The sequence below is a fragment of the Mixophyes fleayi genome, chromosome 2 (assembly GCF_038048845.1).
Source record: "Mixophyes fleayi isolate aMixFle1 chromosome 2, aMixFle1.hap1, whole genome shotgun sequence".
Classification (NCBI taxonomy): domain Eukaryota; kingdom Metazoa; phylum Chordata; class Amphibia; order Anura; family Limnodynastidae; genus Mixophyes; species Mixophyes fleayi.
Window position 1 is genome coordinate 201,241,088 of NC_134403.1, and position 25,938 is coordinate 201,267,025.

Here is a 25,938-nt window from a genome sequence, read left to right on the forward strand (position 1 = left end):
TGATTTTATATTCTATGACAATAGACCCAAGAGTAAAGTTATTCTAATCTCCCAAAAAAAGGGAGGGGGCGTGTCTATGTTTGTTATGGGATGCAAATTTGATGAAATCCACATATCATTATCATTTATTTATATAGCGCCAACATATTCCGTAGCGCATTACAATTGGGGACAAACATAGTAAACTAATAAACAAACTGTGTAAAACAGACAAAGAGGTGATAAGGCCCTGCTCACAAGCTTACAATCTATGGGAATGTTTTATTTATTGTATTGATATTTATTAGATTTGACATTTTTAATGTTTAAATAAATATTTTTATAAGATTCGTGTTTCACATTTGTTTGTGGTTAAAGATTAATTATTGCACATCTTTTTGTTTATATCATTCATTTTGAGGACTGCAGACCTCTTGCAATTAGTGATCTATAGAAACAACCATATTAAGAGCCAGAAGGAGATATCTTTTCCTTATACCTATACATAGTTTAAAAGGTTTTAAGTTTATAGTAAAACTTGTTATGTACAATTCTTTATAGATATTTTCTGTCTGACACAGTAAACCCTTTATGGTAGATCCAGTGTTAACTTGCTTATTTCGTGTGTGTGTGTGTGTGTGTGTGTGTGTGTGTGTGTGTGTGTGTGTGTGTGTGTGTGTGTGTGTGTGTGTGTGTGTGTGTGTGTGTGTGTGTGTGTGTGTGTGTGTGTGTGTGTGTGTGTGTTAGGGATACTGTCACCTTCCTCTACTTTCTCAGTACATATGCCATCGTTCCATTTCCATGGGTCACTCTTTTTCTGCACACTCTTCACTCCAATGGCCTTTGTGACAGTTCTTTCCTGGTTCACGCCCTACAAGTCCAATCTCTTTCAGTGTCTTTACCTATGGCACATCTGCAATCTGTTGAAGCCCCACAAAGCTCTCCTCAAGACCCTCTTATTTCTCACTGTAAGCCTCTTTCCTTGGTGAACTAATTTAACCAGTATCTCTACAGTGGTGACACAGAAATCTGCCTCCTCCCCTTCTATACAATTGGGTGTGTCCAACTGTCTCTCTGCTATTTCCACATAGATGTCCTAATGCTCAACCTGTCCAAAACAGTTTACCATCTTCACACCTGCAAAAGTTACCACTTTCCTTCAAATCTCCCTCGCTGCCAACACCACAATTTCCTGTCTTTCAAGCCTGCTCCTTGGTGTCAAAATTTGACTGGGCCCTCTGCTTTGCTCCTCACATCCAGTCTCTCTTGCAGTCCTCCTTCAAAATATTGATTATGCCATTTTATTGAGCAAGATGCAATAAAAACAATTAAACATTCTCTCATTTCCTGCCTCATGTACTTCTCCTAACTTGCATTCACTTTACCAATCAATATATCCTAAATCATGCAGACTGTCCATCTTCTCTTGCAGCTTCACCCTGCAAATCCCTACATTAACTCTCCATATTATCCAGAATCCAAACAACTCACTACTAAGCCCTCAACACCACTCCTTCATACATCTGAAACTGCACTTCACATTACAACAATAACATGTAAAAACCTATATGTGACGGAATGGACCGCCTATGCTACCCCGTCTGTTGTGTTGCTGGGGTCCGGTTGGGCTTGTCTTGCCACCATCCCCTTTTCTTTATCCCATTGGTGCCCTCTAACCGATTACCAGCACAAATATTAAAAGGGATAATGAGCATCCCTGTTTGGTGCCATTCCTAATGAGGACAGAGTCTGTGGGAGAGCCATTAACCATGACTCTAGCAGAAGGGCAAGAATAAAGAGCGTTGACTCCAGTGAGGAAGTTCCCCAACAGGCCAAAATGTTAGAGTCTAGAGCAAATGCCTTCTCAGCATTAATGGAAAGAATTATAGCTGGGACATGAAATGAATCAGGTCGATTGCCCTCCTTTTATTCTCTCTGGTATGTCGTCCCCGGATCAAACCCACCTTGTCATAGTGAATCAAGGATGGCAGAACCAAATTCAGTCTGTTAGCCAGGATCTTTGCTTACAGTTTAAGAGCATTGTTCAAGAAAGATATGGGACTGTAGCTGGCACAGCTATAGGCGCCCTCTTTATGAATAACCAAAATTCTGGCTTCCAGTGCCTCAAATGACCAGGGGGATCCACCCAGGACAGAGCTTGAGAGAGCATGGAGGTGGGGGACAAGAATGGTGGTTTTATTGTTAAGAATAAGTGGCCGTAAATCCATATGGACCACGTGTCTTACCTTACTTTTGTGCTTTACTAGCTTAGGTAATTTCCAACAAGAAGAGCTCATCGCTAAGCAGACTGGCAGCCGCAGCACAGAGTCTAGGGAGAAGAACCAGAGACCTGAACTGATTAAGTAAATGCATTTAAAACTCCCAAGTGAAGACAGATTGAGGTTGTGGAACATTATAGAGTGCTTTAAAATAAGACGTGATTTGGGGGCTGAATCTTTTGGGGGTAGTACATCAGAGTTCAGTTGGGGTCTCTAATAGCCAAGTGGAAGCGAGCAGACACCTTTGCATAAAGTTTGGAGGCTAGTAATTCATTGGAGGGTATCAGGGTCCGGAGAACGTTTAGGTTTCAATTCTGTTTGAAGGGTGCTTATCAATTTAGTTTCAGCCAATCTCTCTCTCTCTCTTTGCTTTATTAGCCATGGATATCAAATGGCCTCTTAAAACAGCCAGGTTGGAAAGATTAGTAGTTACAGGGGAGTGGTCTGACCAGACTGTGGGGAAATTATGGGTGTCATGTAGTTTTAAGGTGAGGTCGTGGCTGAGCAGGATCATGTCAATCATGAGGGCAGTCACATGAGGGACGTCATCTGGCAAATGTGCTGGTTAGACTGGTTATGAGATGCCAAAGGCATTATGGGCGCCAGCATGGCGTTGAAATGAGGGGGAGGGGGGGCATCAAAATCACCATAGTGGGGTGTATGGAGAATGGGAGAGGGGGTGTGGGGTAGGAACAAAAATTGTATAACAGTGGTAAGGATGGCATACCAGATCTATATACTAACAAACGTTAGATGCCTCAATGAACAATTGAAAGCAAACATTTAAAATTAAAAAAATTCTCCAGACACTTAATTTAGCCAACAATAAATGAGCAAAGTGGTAGAAAGCATAAGAAATAGGAAATATAATAAAGTGGTTTCAATCAAGGCTGTATAATAAATATAAACCGGGACCCAGCTGTGGGCACAGCGGCATGCAAGTAAGGTAATTGAATAAGTCAATACGTAAGTCTAAATACACCTTAAGAAACAGCTCCAAGTAATGGTCTGAAACACTGATAGGCCTTAACAGATCATGTAATATACGAAGCCTACTACAAGGGCACCAGATTAGACATTATTAAATGTAAGTAGAGGTGGGTCCTCTATGGACACATTTATAATATAGAAAACACATAGCAACTAAAACAAAGTGTATATTCCAAAAATATAAGTAAATAACCAATTACACACTATAGTTGTCCTTGACAAAAGGTTTTCAGGGATTATCAGAACAGAACCTTCGAGGGAGAAGAAAAGGGGAGAACAGCAGCAGCAGAGAGATTATTCAAACAAAACATTAAGGGAACTGGCAGGAGGACTACAGATATTGAACAGAAACAGAGTCTTTCTTCAAGATACGAACCTCACAGGGATATCCGAAGGAGGCAGTAGGATGGTAGAGCCCAAGGGGGACCCAGCACCTCAGTCAAGAGTCATCAGAAATTCAAGTTCTAGAGGTACAGGACAGGTGACTATAGAAAAACAAATGTGTCAAAATTGATCAGAAGACACCTAAGTGAGTCAGGCTCCAAGAGAATGCTTAGAAGAGGATCAAAACCAGTTTTTCCTGGGTGGTATCTGTGCTCTAGGTGTCACTGGAGCATTGCTATAAGCTTGCGCTGAGGGCAGAGGAGTCGGAGGAGAAAGGCCTAGCTGTTGAATCAAAGCCTGGGCTTCAGTAATCGATCTGGCCAAAAGTTGGCGTTCCTGATGTTAAACAAGAAGGCGAAAGGGAAATTCCCAACAATAACAGATGTCATTGTCATTGAGGATGGGAGGGAGCTGGCTTGAGGTCCCTCCTTTTAGCAAGTGTCAGGGAAATGTCCTAAAAGATGTGAAGGACATGTTCTTCATACTGAAGTTTCCGAAGTTCTCTCGACTTCCACAAAATAGTCTCCTTAGCTGTATAGTAACGAAGGCAGAGTAGGCAGGGCTGGGTCTTGAGCACTCTGCTCTACGAGTCCTAGCGAGGAGCAGGTGATCCTCCGGAACCTCAGGAGCCAGGCGGGTGAAATTTTTTTTTTAAAGGTAGGACCCGATGAACTGGCTCTATGGATTCAGGTATGCCCTTGATCCTATGATTGTTCCATCTAGCTTGGTTGTTCATATCATCCTGGTACTCTTGAATGGCCACAAAGTCTTGTTTGACTTGTACGAGGTAAGCCTCAATAGAATTTTGTGACTACATCCTCGACTATTCGTGCAACCTGATCAGACCGGTCCCCCAGTGCAGCGACGTCAGTCTTAAGTGTTTGAAGGGCAGACTGTAAATCTGCTTGAAGCAAGTTAAATAAAGCATGAGTAGGTCATCCGTTGTATGCCTGGAATTGGGAGACAAGTGAGGCCAGTGTAGTCAGGACTCTAGTGGTGGAGACGGGAAATTGCAGGAACTGAGTTAGTCAGTAAATAGGCAGGCTTACAGGTGTAGTTCATGGTTGCAGCAGGGAAAATGCGCCCAGGAGACCATTCAGGGCAATACAGATGCAGCGCTGGCACCTAGTTGCAGGTACTAAGCGCCAGAAAGGGCCAAGATGGTGGGAAGTCCGCGGCAACTAGAGAATACAGTTCGTTTGCACAGAGTTTGTATGGTAAAGAAGGCTTGTGAGCAATGAAAATCCTCCCGAATATGGCAATAAAAGTAAGGTTGCAGACAGAGCTCACACACCATGCGTCTACACCAGGCTCCGTCAAGGCCACGTCTCCAGGGAGAAAATATTTTAATGCCATCAGCATGTGTTTATATGCAAAAACATAAGCCAAGGCATCTGTGACATAACACAAGGTATGTGGCAGTACCTGAAGACTTGGGTCTTTTCACACTACACATCCATGAAAACTCTGTTCCACAACAAAACATACATTTATGTCTCGCTTCATGACGAGATTAAACAGATCAAAAGTGGTCCAGTTGAATGGATCTGTCTATGTGGTAAACAAGAAAGTGTAGGGAAAAGAAGGCGGTCAGATGCACATTAACAAAAGGGTGCACTGTCTGTTTGGCCTGATCTGTACAATTTGGCTGCTCCAGTGTGGCAAACTACCACAGATCCGATAGTTCAGATTGCACTGTGTGGTTAGCATCAGAAACTCTCTCATCTTTTGTTCAATTCATAATTTATTTGAAATAAAATTAAGCTCTTTGTTAATTTTTCATAAATAACTTTAATATAAAAATGAGACAAATATGTTAATTGCTAAAGGATAAAAAGCACAAACCAAAATACAAATTAATCGATGCCAGTATAATGTTTATTTAAACATTAGGAGGCAAAACTCATGATGTAAAATATAGCTATTTTAATGCTAGAGAATACCGATTATGATTCACTCAACAAGTGTTTAACACCAGGATCCAAAGTCTTGTTATAAAATAGACGAAAGTAACAAATCCATTAAATACTTCTTGATGGTCAGCCTGGTATGCAATTGTTCACAGATGCTTCAGCAGCCAGACAAGTGTTCAATGTAATAAAATGGAGTTATCCAGTCTAAAACTTTCATCAATCCAAGGTCCTTCTAGACTGAACTACATAGTTGGTGCAGGAACCCCAGGGGTGGCCTGACGAGGTAGATTATAAATAACACCAAGGAACTGATCAGCAATACGCCCAGCCTCTCTTAAACCACTCAGAAGTGCTCCATGAACAGTGGCTGGATAATTTCGGATTGTGTGTTCCCCGGCAAAGAACAAGCGTGGAATGGGCTATGAAACAAAAAAGTTAATATTAGTCACTAAATACATAAGCAAAATTCACTATGTATCCTAATTTAGAGAGAGACAAGTTAGAAGTGTGTGTGGGTATAAAGTGTGTGAAAAGACAAGATCATCAAGCAAGCTTTGGCAATGTGTACAAAACATTGAACAACTTTCCTTGGAACATTATGGCGAACATATTACTATACTCATTGCCATCTGTACTAGATTAGTCAGCCTGGTCTTTGACTTTGACTAGATTACAATTTTATTTGCCCATCTGTAAACTCGTCTGCCGATTTCTAACTGGTTGATCAACTTTGATTCTACTACGGATTAGAAATATTGTTACTTTTATTACGTACTATTGGCGGGGACTTTGCAGTCACTGTTCTTTGCATAGCACGTACAAGTATGTGGACTTAGTCTTAATGAAAGGACTATCGAAAATAAACAGCAATATTTCAGTTATGAGTAAATTGTATGAGGACAGTCTAAATCATGGAAAAAAAAACCCACACACATTTCTATTAATAGGAACAAAACATACAAACAAACAAACACACAATTGTTTAACTGTAATTATCAACTCACCTGTGGTGCTCCAGGAATGGCAGGACCTGGAGTAATTGGCTGAGCCATTAAATCATAGTCATTCCCAGAGGAACCAGCTGCTACATAAGAGTAGGATCCACGAGCCCATGGGTCAGCACGCCACCGACTGACAACTGTCTCTTTTGGCTGAATGTATTTAAAAAAAATAAAACAAACATTTAAAGACAGAAAATAAATACATATGTAAAAATATATGCATAGAATTCCTAAAATATGTATTAAATTCCTAATTTTTTAGTATTGACCGCATATATCTATGCAGATAAAAGCACATCTTTAATGAAGTATATATTTATGTACCATTAAAAATCAGATACAATATTTTATTATACAGTATTAAGGTCAGAGTTTGTTTGCTACAGCTTTAACACCTGTAAAGTTTCCGGTGATGTAGCAACACTTTGTTTTAAGGGGAACATATGGATTTCAACACATACTATAAACAGACCCACATACCTGTGGGACTGCGCTGCTTCCAAATATGCCTTTCAGAATGGCCAAACAACGTCCGACTATAACATCATCGCTGATATTTTCCATAATTCCTGCGGCTTCACCTGCTACTAGTGCCAGAAGTATTGGTGCTGTTAAACAAAACAACTGTCAGTTAAACGATGTCACACAATACAAAGCCTTTATCTTGCTATAACAAAATGGCATTTACCATTCCATTTCAATCATCTACAGGGATGGCAAATTGTTATGTCAAATTTTGACTAGGCTCCAGAAATTCACCAAAATGAAACTTTAAAGTGTCAAATTAAACTGCTGTTATACAATAAACCAAATACAATGTTAAGCAAAAATGATTTTACCTTTATAAAGGTTCCAGAATAGAAATAGCTCTCCTCTGCTGGCAGTTGTGCTTCCGACATGACCAAATAAATTCACAGTTGGGTCCCAAAATACTCTGTCAAAACAGAGTACCACCTGGAAAAATGCAGACAAAAGCTTATTTCTACCCTTAATTTCACAGGATTCCCAGTGAACATTTAACTACATCTGACAAACCTAAAATGACCAGACCGCATTTTCATTTACTATGTGTTGGGTAAAATAAGAAATATTTAATTGCTCTGTGTTCCCTAGTAAATTATACTGTTTGTTCAGGACTAAGAGGGTTTTTTGGTAGTATAGTGTAATAGATACCCTTATTTTAAGTGCATTTACAGGAAAATCAGGTACAGTTAGAAAAACAAATATCTACCAAGCTTAAATGTGAGTACAGACAACGGTCATAAGAGTCATGCAAGTTTTATTCGGGAAAGCAATTTATTTTCTGCAGTATTTTCACTTTCCTCAGATTCAAAAATATCCTTTTTAGGTCACTGGACATATTCTCATTGCAGCAACAGATGCAATAGCCCAGAACTGGAAATCACCTCTAATTCCAGCACTCCCTAAAATTAACAAGATCCAACATAGCTACAAAATGGAAACCATAGGTTTTAATCTGTCTACAGGGGCTTCCTCCCCGCTTGTTAAGTGGTTTATATGGTATGAGTACTTTACGAATTACAGCTCAATCTTTGATATCTCTCTCTCTCCCTCTCTCTCCCTCTCTCTCCCTCTCTCTCCCTCTCTCTCCCTCTCCCCCCCCCCCCCCCAATGATTTTATAATCATTTATGAATGTTCCTTGTTATTTATGGTTTAGCTAAAAATAATTTCATAGATTGAACCTATCATTTTTATTTAGGTTTTTAAATTAGCACTCTTTTACACCCTAGGCTTATACTCGAGTCAATAAGTTTTCCCAGTTTTATGTAGTAAAATTAGGTGCCTCGGCTTATATTCGGGTCGACTTATACTCGAGTATATACGGTACTTGTTTGATTGTTTATCTAAGCAGTGTGGATTGTTCAATATAACTGATCTGCTGTATGTACTCTGCAACCACTGCTATGTTTGCGATATGCTTTTCTAAAAAATTCAATAAAAACCTTTAGTTAAAAAAAATAAAATATATCCTTTTTAGGTAAAATCACAACCAGTAGCCACAACCCTATAATTTAAAATGTAGAGGAGAAAATATTTCACCCTCTCTAGAATCAGCATCATTTTGTCTCAGCTAGTTTCCCTAGCCACAATAGCATGTGATATTGCCATTGTCTAAACAAGGACTGGAGCTCAGCAATTAGAATTGTCATAACCCAAGGGAATGATGACATCATTGGAGAGTATATATATATGTGCTTTAATCTATAAAAGTAAAAAAACAAATATTTATGAGGTCAAAAAAAGAACTATGAATATACACATAAGGTAAAAAAATGTGAAATAAGCAATAGATAAAGACTATACCCCAACTGAGAAATAAACCCCGTAGGAGGACTATAAAAATAACATTGTATCGCTTTGCCTACACTTACAAATTGTGTCTACCAGTACGCTTCAAAATTACCAGAAGGAGCTATAAACATTGATACCATAACTTGATCTTAAGAGAAAACCAAGGTCTTCACGTTTTTATAGATTATCAACTTTATTGTAAAGTCCCATATGTAATGGAACCTAGAGGTTCCCAGAAAAAACATTCTAGTATAACGGTATCTTCTGATACAGAACACCTTTACTCTAAAACAGATAGAGGACTGACTTACCACAGTGCAGGCTCAGCAAGAATGAACCTGTAAGTGCAGGTTGAAACATGACCCAACCTGCCTTGAGTGACATCACTTTTGAGAATGCTAACAGCTACTATTGTTTCAAAAATGACAGAAAAGCAATCAAGAGGGGCAAGTGGGCCTTATAGGGGTAATTTTTATGAGAAATTTAATAGTGGTGTTTTAAATTCCAAAAGGGAAACACCTGGGGCTAGATTTACTAAGCTGCGGGTTTGAAAAAGTGGGGATGTTGCCTATAGGAACCAATCAGATTCTAGCTTTCATTTAGTTAGTACTTTCTACAAAATGACAGCTAGAATCTGATTGGTTGCTATAGGCAACATACCCACTTTTTCAAACCCGCAGCTTAGTAAATCGAGCCCCTGGTGTGCAAAATTTTAACTAATTACTTTTCGTTTTTAAAGAGAAATTTTTAATTAAACATTAAAAACTAATACAGGTTTTAAAATCCCATTATTTTTCTTTCACAGCCTTTTAAAATATACTTTAAGGATCAATTTTTTTTATCATTTTTTTTTTTTTAAAGGGACATGTTAACTCCTCTGCCTCAGGTTGATAATGCTTAATAAACACAAGAATATTTTCGTCTCATAAAATTCTTGATTTTTTAACTAAATGATTTTGTTAATGACTCTCGAAGTCAGGCAAGATTGCTAAAACTTTTTTTTCTGAAATTCCCATATTGTGATTGACAAAGGATAAAAAATTCAAAGTCATGTGGATTAGGCACTGAGATGTGAATTTTTTTTACGAGACATATCACACTAAAACAGAGAATCAGGGGTGGTATTTCTGAGCAATTTTACATAACTTTGACACCCTATATCTTAGAAGCTATGAGGCCCAGATAAGTTAAATTTTACATAGGTTAATAGATGTGGTAGTATCAAGTGTACCAAGTTTCATGAAAATCTGAGTAGATGGGTGTCACAATGACATTTTTCTGGGTGATTTGACATGAAATGACCCAAGTTTGTTTTGCATATTTTGAGCCATTGCTTCCTGTTCCTCTTGGAGTTTTACCAACTCATTGTGTGAAGAAGCAAATTTGGTGTTCTGATCTTCTAGTTTTGCCAGGTTCATGTGGAGCTCTTTCAGCACATATTCTTTAAACTGATGTAAAGCCACTTTTGCATGGCTTGTAGCATGAAAAGTGCATCTGGAAATTGATTTAAGTGGAGTTGTCTGCCAGATATGTCCGAGGCTTCCACGGGTTCCACCATCAAAAGGTGCAAATGCATGGCTCATGGCTGGAAAAACTATAGAACCAGGCTGTATTTTTATTGTTCTTCCAGTAACACATAAAAAAAAGCCACCTTGGAAATCAAAGAAATGTGCAGGTTTTGCGGTAATCGGCCACAGAAATGCTCCAGAGCAAACTTACTGCATGTTCATTAAGGAATGCATCAGGCTGCATACTCTAATTTATTTTTAATCAGGAAGCATATTTCAGGTCTCCCTTATTGCCAACATTGAAAGATTCAGTGTGACTTTGTCAGCAATTGTTGAAGCTACACTGTATATACCAATGCTGACAGGCAAGGAACATTTGAGACACATGCAAGGACCACTGGCTGTCTAGGGTATATTTACAGTTGTCAATGAGTTTCAAATATAAAACATCAAGGGACAGACAAAACACAGCACAAAAAGAACATACCTTATTTAGATTTCCAAAACCCATCCTTTGGACGGCAGACGTTTTCCACTCTGGTAGTGGAGGCACAAACTGGACAGCAGGTGGTTGTTGTTTTAATACTCCAAGTGGCAAAGTACAGAGGACAGCATCACATTTATAAATGAATGTTTGGCTAGTAGAACGTGTGTTCACTGCAATAACCTCACATCCTACAGTAAACAAAAACATAAGTGGAAAATGTAAAAAGACAAAAAGCACCACACACACACACACCAAGCCAACCTATGAAAATGAGCTGCAGACATAAATATTCTTACAGACGTTACAAAAGGTTCTCATAAATGAGCCTATTGATTGGCAGATGGAACACACTGGCCTAAACAGAGTGTGGTAATTTGCAACTGAAAAATGAATTGTTAAATTTTGATGAACTTGTCATGGAAAGGTAATTAAAAAATGCTTATTATGCAGATATATAATCACTATATTATAAAAAGTGCAATACATCCTCACACAATATATAAAATAAAACAAATAAGAGCTTTTAACACAAAAACCAGGTATATTATTTATAAAACACAAACGTCATATGCAAGCTATTTACTTGTCATATAAAACTGCAAATATCGTCATATAATATTTTATCAAATATTATAATTACAGCAGCAATGTTTGGTATGCAGATGAAGGGAAACTTATGACCTATTGCGTAGAAGTAAAATCATGTTTGTAGGTAATGTTGGCGAGAAGTCAGAAAACCTAGCATGAAAGGTATTTTAAACAGGATTCATAAGACACAAGTTTGTATTTACAGACTTTCTAGTTCTGACATCACAGGAAGAAGGGATGTGGATACCTGCAGCATGTTTAAAATGTCATGTGAAGTAAACAGATTTGTTCACTTTTGCCATACTTAGGAGTGTCCCTTTATTGTACTTAGTCACATGTTATCAATTCGGTGTTTTTTCATTTTCCTAAGAAAATATTGATTATATTTTTGTACGTCACTTGTTAACAGTTTTATCTTTAGCATTGTGGATTTATTTTCCATATTAAATTACACTTAATAAGATTGGGTTTCTGTGTTCTTACGAATTCATGTGTCAGACAGCTTGGTTCTAAAAACGCTACATAGCTAAAAACAGATACGATCATTTTGAGTTTATGATTACTCCGAGGGAAAGTAAATGGTGATAGATTACACAAAAAACCTTGATGGTGGCATAATTGACAAGATAAAGTTAGTGTGTAGCATAAACGGAATATTTAATCATTTTTAAACAGACCAGTTGGCCATTTTTGATTCACCCTTTGTCACACACGTCACGCAGGCTCGGTTGAGTACTGGATCATGATAACATTAAAAAGTGGTTTGATATTACAGTTTTTAAATATCGCTACAAAACTACCAGACAATGCTTCCTAGGAAAACCCTCCAAAATGGGGCAGTACTGTGGATAAGTGGTTAGCACTTCTGCCTCAGAGTGCTGGGGGGTCATGAGTTCAATTCCTGACCATAGCCTTATCTATGTGGAGTTTGTATGTTCTCCCCATGTATGCGTGGGTTTCCTCTGGGTGCTCCGTTTTCCTCTCACACTCCAAAAACATACTAGTAGGTTAATTGGCTGCTATCATATTGACCCTAGTCTCTGTCTGTGTGTGTATGTTAGGGAATTTAGACTGTAAGCTCCAAAGGGACAGGGACTGATGTGAAGGAGTTCTCTGTACAGCGCTACGGAATCAGTGGTGCTATATAAATAAATGATGATTGCGATGAAAAGCATACGGAACATATTGAAAGTGATATTTGTGACTCACAGGGCTGCCATGTACATGGTATTTTCCAGAAGCCCTTTTTCCTGCGAATAGTCTAAGCAAAATATATACAAAATATTTTTCTTGGAACTAAACATTTTGGAATCCAGATCTTTTACACCACATACCAGAAGCTGTATAGCGTACTTGTCGGACAGCTGTGTTAAGTTTTATATCTAATCCTTCTGCTAATGCCACAGGAACACAGGAATAACCATTTCGAACAGTTAAATGACTTCCAGTGAATTCAAAGTCATCATCCTGGTAAAAAAAAAAAAAGACACAACACATTTGATAAGAGAAGGAATCGTGATGTAGTAGATGGAATGCATAGTAAGGTAACAAAACAAGACAATTTGAATATTAAAACTACCTGGTCCCAATGCTTCAGAGATAGTGTTGACAGGGGTGTTGCATTAGCAAACTCTAAATTTGCAAAATGCCAATCAAGTATCTGTCTGTCCCGCGAGGATAAGTAAACATCACTGAGAAAAGACAAGACAAATAAAATTGGTAAAGTAATGTATTACTCTGTATACTTTGAAGTAAATGGAAAACTTTGCCAAAACAATTAATGAAAGTGTAATTTTAGATGAGGTCAAGTATTGTGCATACCAGAGACTAGAGATAAAAAAAAAAGAAGGCATATTATATATAGACTGGAAAGTGATTTGCAAGAGTACCAATATATACACAAATGTACGTGTTTTAGACCAGTTACACAACTCCAAACCTTGTAAGCTAACACACCAGATTTTAAATAGATCCCAGGTTCAATCCACGTGCATGAATCAATTTGTAATTGGGAATATTAAATATAAAAGTAAAAGTTTGCACTCTATTCATTCCAAGTTTGCCAGAAACATTACAATGCAAATTCAATATTTTTGCAATGATTTTAGGGTATAAAATGTGTAGGATGATTCCAACACACACACACTTTCTATTTTTTTTTTTTTAGTAAGTTATATGTATTATCTAGTTTATAGACCTGTAATAAGTGTGATCCAATATATAAAAAAAACAAGGCAACAAGAGCAAATCTCTGGCTGCCATATTCAAAAATAAATACTCAGCTCCAAATTCACCTTGGAGGATTGGCTTCAAGTTCTTGCAATTTCTCTTCAAGTTTCACTTGGCTCTCTGCTAACTGATCATATTCCTAGTTTAAAAAGAAATAAAATTACATATAATGTTTTTAAGGAAAATTAAAAAAGGTTATTAAATCACATAACCAACATTCCGATACCTTACAAAGTGCCGTTAGGTCTCTGTGCTTGCTTTTCACTAAGAACTCGGCAGTGATGTCTCTGGGAGGCTTTACTTCAGAAGCCTCCTTGAATTGCTGATGAAGTTCTTTTATCTTCTCTTTTAAATTAACCATCTGTTTAAAACAACATCATAGTCACATTCTGCACAACCACAAAAACTATGACAGGATAGAAAATGCAAAACAAGGTTTTTCATACAGGCTGTAATCCGGAGACTAGAAATTGGAAACTAAAGAACAGCCAATTCCACCTCCTGAATGTCCTACCTCCGGCCATTACCCCAGTTCGTTTGCAGCAAAGCAGGCTTAATAAGAAATAAAAACTAACTATAACAATTTCCAAACACAAAAGGAAAGCCTCAAAAAAAACCGATCATGTCTCATTTGTTGCACTGGGAAAAACAGCGTCAATTGGACATCCCAAAGCAATTCACCTGAAAATAATAAAGCTGGCCAGTATTCCCATCCTAAATCTATGGTAGATATTAATGTGTAATGCTTCAACATTCATGTCCCCCTCATTACAGCCTAATGATCAACAAATTGAACCTATACCTTATTTAACAGTTCCTTTAGGTCTTCCTGAGTTTTCACTATTTTCTTCCAGTGCTCAATCTGTTCATCTTTCACATGTTTTTCCTGGAGCCTAAAAACAGTAATAATTAATTTTGAAACCTGGCAACCAGATTTGAGAAGTTGCTTCCACAACTAATTATATATATGATCATCATGACCATTTATTTATATAGCGCCTCTGATTCCGCAGCGCTGTACAGAGAACTCCTTCTCATCAGTCCCTACCCCACTGGAGCTCACAGTCTACATTTCCTAACATAAACACACAGACAGACAGACAGAGAGACTAGGGCCAATTGTGATAGCAGCCAACTAACCTAGTATGCTTTTGGAGTGTGGGAGGAAACCAGAGAACCCAGAGGAAACCCATGCAAACACAGGGAGAACATACAAACTCCACACAGATAAGGCCATGGTCGGGAATTGAACTTCTGGATTTAATACAGTACACTCAACACAAAAGGGAACCAATAAGTTCAAGGACCCATGGGGCGCAATCAGGTCATTTATCAATTAAATTAGAGGGTGGAAGTGTCAACTTACTGTATAACCACCTCCAAAGCTTGTCCTAGTGAAACAGGCTTGTTATTAAGGATATTAAAATCGAGTTGATGGCTGAGGTAGGAAGTCGCTTCCAATAAACGATTAAATTCTTGTTCAACCATTTCGTCCTTTTCTTTGGGCACCTGAAACTCAAAATTGAACAGGTATATAAAATTTATGAAGCAAGGATCACTTGTTTCTCAAGAAATATAGACACGGCCCTGTACAAATTTGACAATATACACTACAAAACATATATATTTTTTTGTTCAGAAACTGAAGGGGCCCAAGAACCCTTAAATCTCAGTGTACCAAAAATGACATTAACAAACTGAATAATTCAAGTACGATAAACATGTGTGCTTAAGATGTAATGCTCACTTTTCAACAAAAAAAAGAAAAACCCTCTAGGTCTTTATTATGTCTTAAGCAGGTCTTAAGTATATTATGGCAACCGCAAAGTTGGTCTTTATGTAAACTTACAGCTTGTCCATTAGCTTCATACAGTGGGCATTTTTGCTTTATTTTCGCCAGTTCCATATTTACTTGCTTGCTAATCACAGCCATTGGATTCCCACCTATACCAACACACACATATAGTTAAGCAAAATTACCAATGGTGAGTTTGGAAAACAAAAACTAAATAAGAAAAATAAAATAAAAATACTTAAACCCCCAGAAACACCACCGCCAAAAGTACCACTTTTAAAATACCCAAGTAGGACAAGATTGAATATCAGAACACACCAAGGGGTAAATGTATGAACATGCAGGTTCTTCAACACCCGCGTGTTCAGCGATTACATTTCAAGCGGCGCTGCATTGTAAAGGGAAACTTTTTTATTATTATTATTAATTTTTATTTATAGGGCGCCACTAGGTGTCCGCGGCGCCGTACAGGGACAGACAAGATTACAATACGAGGTGAGACAGCACAGAACAGTAAACAATAATCACAGTAACTCAGTGAGCTTAAGGCACAGCTAGAGGGGAGGGGAGAGGGGAAGGTCAGCCAGCAACGGCACCTAGGAGGGAGGGCACAGATGAGAGGGAGACCCCCAGGGGGAAGAGAAGGGAGCGAGAGGGGACGCGGGAAGAGGGTCCTCGAGGAGGAAGGCAGGGTAGCTGGCGAGCAGAGTTAAAATGGGTGAAGACAGGAGGAGAGAAAGCCCTGCTCAAAGGAGCGTACAATCTAAGGGGAGGGGTAAAACTTCCCTTTACAATGCAGCGCCGCTTGAAATTTAATCGCCGAACACGCTGAACACGTGGGTGTTGAAGAACCCGCATGTTCATACATTTACCCCCAAGAATAGGACATAGCCAATGTATAACATAGCTGAACAAGCTTTGGAGTTTGAATACATATTAATATTGCCTATCCTATTTATGTTCATTGAGAGCTATTTATCCTTTAAAGCTGGGTACACACGACAGAATTTTCCACCAACTTTTTATACCGATCGATGGTCCGATCGCTCAGTCCATGGACTGCATACACACTAGCCTTGTTTTAGATGATAAAGGGAAGAGGGCCGCCGTCCAGGTAGTGACTTTTTACAGCCTTGTTGTCGTGAACAATGATTTTAAATTAGTACACACTGAAGCAACATTTGCGGGGCATGTAATGATGTGCCAAAGACATTAGCATAAAGCGGCAGAGCTTTCACTATAGTGAACACCCAAAAAACCCTAAAAAGAGAAGACATATACTGAGAAGACAAAACGGTCTCTCTTATAGGCATCACCCACAATGCTCCATTCTCTGCTGGGATCATCGCTGATTGGTCCACAGCAGAAACAAACGTCCATGTCTGAGTGTATAAAATTACAGAGGAGTCTGTCTGGCGCTGAGGAACGCAAGAAGATGACGGGAAAGGAGAAGGTGTCAGTGGGGGTTGGAGCTATGGAGAGGGATACAAAGATGGTGCTGGAAAGACCCAAAAATTATGAACAAGTGAAAGTGAGGGATAGAGATGCTCTAGAAGACGAAGATTTTTTTTTGTTACTGCAGTTAAAAGAGCAAAGCTAATGAGCCCAAGAGAGATGGAGATTATGGTAAAAGTATTGGACCAGTACGACTAAGACTGTCAAAAGCGAAAGTACAGAAAAGTTAATAATAGAAAGGAACTGATAATGCAAAACTACTGTGATTACTGAAGGAAAAACTTGGAAGAGAAAATAAATAAATTCCAAGCCCAGAAGAGGTGGGCTTAAAAATGCAGAGGAAGGAGACTGGTGCGAATTCGTAGAAACATTAAAAAAAGTGAGTAGCACGTGTAGTGTACCTGTTTGAAGGACTTTATGTATTTCATTCTAGTTTCACACACAGCAATGCAAATGACTGATTTGTAACAGATTTTTTTTTTTGTCAGAAAGAAGAATTAACAGTGAGAAGTCCTGTTTAGATACCACTGATACCACTAATGTAACATCTGTTATCAAACAAGAAAAAAAATTGATGTTGAATACAAAGATATAAAAGAAGTTATACACAAAGGTATCTCAATGAACATGTGTAGACAACTAAATGCTTTGGGCACATACCTGTACCGTTACAATCATCATCATCATTTATTTATATAGCGCCACTAATTCCGCAGCACTGTACAGAGAACTCATTCACATCAGTCCCTGCCCCATTGGAGCTTACAGTCTAAATTTCCTAATATACACACACACACACACACACACACACACACACACACACACACACACACAGACAGACAGAGAGGGAGAGACTAGGGTCAATTTTGATAGCAGCCAATTAACCTACCAGTATGTTTTTTGGAGTGTGGTAGGAAACCGGAGCTCCCAGAGGAAACCCACGCAAACACAGGGAGAACATACAAACTCCACACAGATAAGGCCATGGTCGGGAATTGAATTCATGACCCCAGTGCTGTGAGGCTGAAATGCTAACCACTAGGCCACTGTGATGCCCAAAATGGTGCCCGTTTTCCAGAATCTATGGAGGTTAAGCCCGCTATTGTTGTGATTGTGCCAGAGGGACCACAACATAAACTGATCTCGAGCAGTGTGCAAGGTGAGCAAATGAGACTATTTCTGGTGTTGGATTAAGACTTTTGTTAACTTTATTACAGATATAGAAGTTTAATGCTAAACATTTCTAATTTCCTTGTTTCATAGATACCATCGTCATATCCGATGAAAGTTCTTAGGGAGAAAAAAAAACGTTTTAAAGCTCCAAAATTATTTTAAAAAAATCAAAGGGAACATAAGCGACATGAAGAAAAAAATTAAAAACCTTGACAATAATTTTGTTGAAATGTGTATGCTGTTTGGGACTGTTCTGCCACAAAGCACTAGCACCTTTAAAGTGTAAGACTATTTTTTTGACTTGTCATTCTACAATCAAAAAATGTTGTACTTTTTCCTGCAATAAAACTGTTGCATTAAATCTGTGTGGTTTATTCTGGGTATTTTACAAATATTAGTTAATAAACGTTTAATATGACTTTATAAGTTAAATAGTTTATAAAGGTATCATTTTATAAAGGATAAATATGATTTGGATTCCCAATACGGATGCAAAGGGTATGTGCTTTACACAAGTGTAACAGGTGCAATACAATACACATGTATAAAAAACACAAGTCAGTGACGCGGATACCGCACCACATGGGACAGGTACAGGCATCCCAAATTTACATACACACGCCCCCAAAGGAGCCCCAGGTCAAGGATGTATCGGAGGATTGCTGTGGATCGTCGGAAATTTATACACACACCACAATGGAAAGGAGATTGGAACAAAAATATTAAACGGTAAGACCAGCCAAATGAGGCGACAATCTTCCATTTGAGCAGACTTTCGACCATCGTGTCATTACACACACTGACCCGACTTTCAAACGAGCTGTCGTATGTCGGCTGGTTGAGCCGATTATTGGACGAAAACCCTGTAGTGTGTACCCAGCTTAAGTCATGAAGCAGAAAGAACAATGGCTCATTACTTACAGTTAACAAGCTTACAACCTCCATCAGTAAATTTATGTTTGCATCAGGTGTATGAACAGAAGCTGGATATAGCAGCTGTGCACTGCACATCTCAGGATTACACCCGAAACCCAGTAGCCAATAACAGCCAGTGATTCCCTTGAAATGTCCATGAACTGCTAATTTCGCCCAATCTAACAGAAAGTCCTGTGAACAACCCAAGTGTGTGTACAGTTATATATATTTCACAGAACAATCTTACCAAGTCCTGTGACCACCATTGCACCTAAATCAGCAACATAATTTCCTTTACGGAATGTTGCAACTCTTCCTCCAACACGATCCTATAATGAATAAACAAAAATGTATATTCTTGTTTTCCTCATTTAACATCCTGCATATTAATGATTAGCAAAGCATAGTGACATGCACAGTTTTCCCCGATTCTCACACCCATTATGCAATCACAGTGAAAATGTTTAAAGTGAGTGGGGATAAGCCTAAAACAACTCAGTCCCATTTACTTTAGTTAGGCACTAAGGCCCAAGGAATATAATTTGTCCAGTAAAGGTGGGAGCTGTGCAAATGGCTGTCAAACAACTAGTGTCTTGGGGAAATGACATTTCACGGTTCTAGAAGTTGGCGATTTAACTAAAGATTTGACGAGAACAAAAACAAAAAACCAAACATAAACCTAAAAACATACTTCATATACTAAAGCCAAGGACAGCAGAGATACAAAGTCTGATAAATAAGCAATGGTACTATAATGCAATACTTACCCTTGCTTCTAAAAGAGTAACATCCATGCCAAAACTTTGTAACTGACGAGCAGCTGCCAGACCAGACACTCCTGAACCAATAATGATGACCTTGCCTGTCTTCTTGGCTAAAATGGACAAGTAACCAAGTGTCAAATGTTATCATGGAATAAGAACATTGATCTTAAAGTATTGCCTATGTATCTATTCTTTTAATGCAGATTCATTAATCAGGCATCTTCTTCACTGGGTCAAGCTTAAGCAATACGCTGCATATGTCAGACATTAGCGCATTGTCTCCAACCTCTCTCTTAATGATGCGAATAAGGTGCTGGATGCACACTGGTAGCTTATCATTTCAATTGTGAGTACAATTTAAAATGAGTCACAAGATTACCACATGAGAAGGTTTATGTCACTATAGTTCATAACCGTGCTGAGGCAGCACATAACACTCTATGCAAAAGTTATATGTCACCATATAACTTTTACATACAGTGTAAAATATAATTAAAATTTCTAATTATTTTGCTAAGAAAACATTCATGTTTTACTTATTACTATGTTTTTGTAACAGAACGAATTATGCTCTTCACTGTTTCAAACAGTCTATAATCAGTGGAATCAGTGACACAAAGACTATAAAAAAATAAATAAATATATATTTATATTCTTTCACCAACTTGGTAGCTTTTAAATGATGTATTACATCATATTGTATGGATTAAATCTCAGGGTAATAACCTGTGTTTTCACCAACGGTAATGATCCTTAAAAAAAAAATATATATTTTTTTTTTATTTCAACTCAATCTAGAACTTAGGAAAACCATGATTACTTACTTGGTAAAGGCTTCAATCTTTTGTAGACACCAAAGTTTATTAACCCATGCCTTTCAAGATAGCAGTGTATCCTGTGAACCAGCACATTATCGCCTAAATAAAATCAAACAAAGTGAACGTAAGAAGCCAACAATCAGTCACAAGAACAATCCTGATAGAGATTATATATATATATATAAATTCAAGTGAGCATGAACCTACTATTATAAGGTGCTTCTAGCTGCTGAAGTGTCGCCTCAAAAGTCAGCTGGACCTTGGGGTTGTCTAACCACAATTGCAACTATATAAAATAATGGAGGCAAAGTTTCTTAGATGCAAGTTAATGTTTTAATGAGCACATCAAAAATATTATTAAAAACAAAAAACCTTATACCAACAAAAGGTACATAAAGTTGATATACAGCAAGGCTAGACAAATGCCTGTTATCACTTTGGCAACATTTGCCAGGCAAATTGAGCTGGAAGCATGGATTTAAATCAACATCTCGGTTCTTACACGTGATCAGCCGGCACTCATAGCTGCTTACATCACTTAAATAAAGCTAATCAGCAACAGTGAGTAAAGAGAAAATGAGCACCCCAGGACGAGGATCCTGATATGGAAATAGTAGCTGCGTGCACATGTTGACTTGCATAAAATATTTTGTATAATACCCCAACTCTGTTGTCAGTGCACATAGTTTTCCTTAATAATGTAATTTATTAAGGAAATGTCCTTAGTGCCTAGCTTCCTTAAAATTGTGCCCCGGCCTGATGTATAGTGACGCTTACTGTACGATTCCGGATGTAAAGGAAGACCTTTTGAGTCGGTTGTGGGCCACTGATAATATCAGGGAAGCACGCTGCCTCTTGGGAAGTCATTCTATCATGTGGAAGTCTGCTCTGGAAGGCTGCACCTTCTACACCTGAAAATATATATTAATATTGTAGCACAGACATTTTCCAAGTGCATTTTCCTAGAAATGCCAAATATTTTGCATGCTAGACCTATCCATCCTCAAAAAATAAAAAAAACACCTAACAAACATATGTTATGATGATCCAGAGTTTATCTTAAATATCTTTAAGTTTTAATTAGTTTTTGCAACTTGTCTTTGTTTTAAAAAAAGGCTGTTATGCCTAAAATGAAAGCTGCTCAATAACAAAATAAATTACAAGCAGCTTGTTTTAAATAGACAATGGTAAATGCTTATATGAAATAAATCCAGCAAGACCACTACACACTAGCAATGGATGTTGAAAAGTAAGAAAGAAAGGGTTTCTGACCGTTACCTGAGGGCTCTTCTGGCTCACTGTCAATCTCTTCCTCTGGAGGAGCTTGTGGAGGGGGCGGTGGCACTTTTTTCTCCCTCTCCGCTTTTGCATTCCTCTCTTCTTCTGAATAATATTCATCTTCAGAGAGGTTGGCAAGACTTTCATCCATCTCTCTGTACTCCACCTACAAAAATAAAAAACAGTACCTATTAGCCCTCAGAAAACTTCAGTTTAAAGTTATTAGTTTAGACTTAAGTACAACACAGCAAAATAAAGGTTAAAAATGAATGCACAGTGTAGTATACAGTTACAGCTCAAAAGATTGTAATATGGAATACCAGGGTTTTCATTCCACAGACATTCTAGATTTCCTCAGTGAAGGGCAACAGGCGGCACTATGGGCACATGGCCCTCCAAGCCTTCATCTGCGTCCTTAGCTCCTGTCCGCTTTGTTGTCCAGTTTGTTATAACCTGTGACACTTGATTTAAATGTCTGCCGATATGTTATTAGAGATATGTGACTCTTACTCTGATTAACTGTATTATTTAAATTTATTACTGCCATTTTGAAAACTAGAGGGCCATTTATGGCCCCTGAAGTGTATATGTATCACTGCTTTAATATGTGTATTTCTCTTGATCCTTCTGGGAGACATCACACTACACATCTGAACCCATAGATAATGTCTTGGGTTATTTTTACTCAATACTTTAAATAATAAATAGGCCTTTAACTGGAAACATTTCTACCATGTCCTTAAAAGGCTACCACAGAAACATGTGACCGGTTATAAGTTTTAGGAGTTAGAAAAATTATTATTTAAATTTTTGGACAAGATATTACAGCTTTTTATTGGGCTTGGATCTCTCTTATACCATGTTCATTACCTGGTGTTCACTCAGAACAAGCATATTTATTGGATAATAGTCGGAGGATTGTTGCAATTTCCTACAGCACAATATCTTTAAGAACTTTCAGTGATATTCTGATCAGGAAGTTATGAAGCCAATGGGTTACACTAGGAAGATCAATAGATACCCATTACAATTATCGTAGGTGTGTAAGGCGCCACAGTGCCATGCAGTAGAGAAAACAGGACATACAACGTAAACAAAATAAATTCAGACATCAATACAAAATGTAGAGAGGGCCCTGTTCATGAGCGTTTACATTCTAATTGGAAGAGGGCACAGCTGTATATCGAAAATGTATACAACAGAATCCTCCGATTTACTTTTGTCTTACGGTAGCAAATATCCATGAACAAATCTATAGGTCTCTGGATGAAAATCTTGTTTTTGTGTGCTTTCTGGTAAATAAAAATAAAACCTAAGCTCTTAAAGTGATAAAAGTCACATAATACTCAAATGTGTAAAATATTCATACATAAACCATATAACTCAAACCTGTGAAATATACTTTCATACATGTTTATGTGAATAGTAAAACATTATAATTTATTGTATACAGTAGAACAATTAAAACTATCTGGTGGATTGGTTTGTGATTTACAATTTTACTCACGGTACTTCCCCTCCCTTATGTTCATCACTGCTTTTATAACACTTTGCCAGAATTAGATTATACTTAATATTCCACACCGTGGAACAAAAAGCATTTACAAAACAACTTAAATACACGGCTTGTCAAATTTCTATGAAATGTCACACACAAAATTATATAAAATTAAAATGATAAATTTTACCTGTACTATAAAGAAGAAAAAAGTGCAAATTAGTACTTTTCAGATCAGCTTCATACATATGAATCTGTCCAAAGAACAACAACAAAACCTGATGCTAATCCACAAACACATGTAAATATCTGCCCAACGATACTCATTCAATAATTTGTGTAAATCATGATGTATGTAAAACAGTGTTATTCGGTTTATTTTTCTGAAAATTATACTGTGAATCCCCCACAAATATTATTTAAAAATGTAACTTTAGAGCACATAAAAAGTATTGCAACCCCACTGCTATTTTATACTACATCTACCACTATCTGCAGGTTAGATGCTTACAAAGTAGCACCAGCGTTGGTCATAACAGTTGAAGTATCTTGGCCTAGTCTGTGTCCAAAGCAGAAGGAAATAAATTAATTTGACTGAGCCAGCACTGAAAATACCCATAGAGTTGAGAAAAGGTGATATGATCATTTCCTGTGTATTATTCCCTGAAAAGTCTTAAATGTATTCTTCTCAGATCAGTGGACTATAAAGAACAACATCCATCATAGACATAGCTTGGCACTTGAGAATGCTTAATAACTGGGAACAAAAATGGGAAACAAAAGGATGCTAACCTTTGCTCAAATGATTTATAAATCCAAAACCATTCCAAGAGCAGAAAATAATAGGCCATTACAACAGACTTAAGAAGTTAGGCACAAATAAAGGACCATATGAACACTACTGGGTTCGGTTTCCTTTTACACAACACAAACAATACATATATGTATACTTTTTTTAATCTGCAAATGAACGAGTTCTGTCTTACAATTTGATTTAATATTCTGTTAAAACAAAGCGCTATGGAATTTGCTGGCGCTATATAAATGTTGATGATGATATATCATAGTCCTGTGCTTTTGTTAGAATAGCTTTCATTTATCAAGTCACAGTTCAGCAGATGGTTTCACAAACTCTCCATTTCATTCTGCACAAAGCCAGGAAGTCTAGAGAACACTGGTTGGCATGAAGGGGTAGCCGTACTGTTCAGACTGGCACCTCACAATCATGGCACCTCACAATCATGGCAGGTGACCAGTTTGCCCTGGTTGTATAGTCTGGATTTCAATAACATTGTGTATTTTTATTCAATGTAATGATTAAGACAATATTCCACTGAGGAGTGAGAATGGGGGTACAGTATGGAAGAGGAGACATCGCATTTTAGTTGAACTCCACAGGTATGCAAAGTCTACAATGGTCAATAGTAAAGAGAGTGTAAATAATGTATCTATAGCTAGTTTGGGATGTATCCAAATTATATCAAATTATAAGCAGTCGGGGGATTGACCAATGACACACACTCAGGCAGCGGCGATGTACACGGCGCTTACCAATTACAGAGCACACAGCTGCACAGTACTTCTGCTACCACATCAGGGCGACAGTGCACGGCGCTGTACACAGAGCGTGGCCATGTTGAATATTGGGGTTATGTTCATGCAGAAGCATCCATCTCAAACTCACCTTTGCCCTCTTCCTGCGACTAGTCCGACGCCCTTCTGGGGTCTCTGGAAGCCCCCCATCCGCTCCCGCCATGATCCCTGGTACAGAGGAGCCTCCGTGCTCGGCCCCGGGGGAGGCCCGATCTTTCTTCCTCGGGGTCCTGTCCAAGGGCGCCCCGGTATCCGGCAAAGCCATGATCCCAGAGGAGGATGAGGAAGAGGACGAGGAAGATGAGGACGAGGAGGGGGCTGGTGGCTGACACTCAGTGCCGTTTTCACCACCCCCACTGGGCTCGGGCTTCTTGGCAGCTAGCATCGAATTGCGATGGCGGCTTTGGAGTGAATGGGGAGAGACTACAGACAACAGATGGGTGGGCTCTGGGCAAAGATGATGGGCGATGTAGTGGACACTGTACCCTACACACCGGCGGCCGGAGCTTTGTGTCTGCTGGAAGCGCGACACCAGGACACACGCACACCAATGTCTACAGCGAGAGCGCGCACCCGGCTCACACTCCGCCTACCACTAGCTCTCTACCCTCATTGTCCTGTCCTGTGCACCTCACCTGCCACCCAGGGTCTCCAACAGCCCCATAGGCAGGACGTCCATGTAGTCCATATACACTCATTACCTCCAGTAGCCGAAACTTGTTCCTGTACCACAATTTTCTTCTTTGGTCACGTGTTTTTTTTTAAATGAAACCCAATGTTTTGTCTAGCGTTAATTTTATTTATATAAAATAAAGCATTTGTTTAATTTTAATTGTTTATGTTTTTTAATATATTTTTAGTAGAATCTAAAACTGGATGCCCAAGTCTGAGCTTCTAGATTTCCATGCCTGTGCTGCATTCGCAGAGAGCTTCGCTGCTACTAGACAGTATTATCGTTGAGCTGAGCTTTGCTCGGT

General features: G+C 38.4%; 1 protein-coding gene across 4 annotated transcripts; it reads right to left on the bottom strand.

Moving 5' to 3' along the window:
• Window positions 1-5,492: 5,492 nt before the first annotated feature.
• On the bottom strand, window positions 5,493-25,536 carry KDM1A (lysine demethylase 1A). 4 transcript variants are annotated; one of them, XM_075195338.1, is made up of 19 exons: window positions 25,053-25,536; window positions 21,871-22,036; window positions 21,370-21,503; window positions 20,800-20,878; window positions 20,599-20,691; window positions 19,778-19,884; window positions 19,258-19,339; window positions 15,522-15,616; window positions 15,039-15,181; window positions 14,475-14,565; window positions 13,899-14,033; window positions 13,738-13,811; window positions 13,023-13,134; window positions 12,778-12,910; window positions 10,856-11,043; window positions 7,386-7,500; window positions 7,027-7,154; window positions 6,550-6,696; window positions 5,493-5,964 (listed from the first exon to the last, which is right to left on the bottom strand). In XM_075195338.1, the coding sequence occupies exons 1-19, from the start codon at window positions 25,344-25,346 to the stop codon at window positions 5,788-5,790; spliced, it is 2,493 nt and encodes an 830-aa protein (XP_075051439.1). In that variant the 5' UTR covers window positions 25,347-25,536; the 3' UTR covers window positions 5,493-5,787. The 4 variants fall into 4 exon arrangements, with proteins under 4 accessions (XP_075051439.1, XP_075051437.1, XP_075051438.1 ...); XM_075195336.1 differs by having other exon boundaries at window positions 15,039-15,187; XM_075195337.1 differs by having other exon boundaries at window positions 21,865-22,036.
• Between the last annotated feature and the right edge of the window lie 402 nt (window positions 25,537-25,938).

Excerpts from the sequence above, each read along its gene's own strand:
- KDM1A (XM_075195335.1), bottom strand. The coding sequence starts at position 25,346 with ATGCTAGCTGCCAAGAAGCCCGAGCCCAGTGGGGGTGGTGAAAACGGC. Across the intron at positions 19,885-20,598 it reads AAGATTGAAGCCTTTACCAA|CCAAGAAGACAGGCAAGGTC; the intron begins GTAAGTAATCAT and ends TGTCCATTTTAG. Across the intron at positions 12,911-13,022 it reads CTCTGAAGCATTGGGACCAG|GATGATGACTTTGAATTCAC; the intron begins GTAGTTTTAATA and ends TTTTTTTACCAG.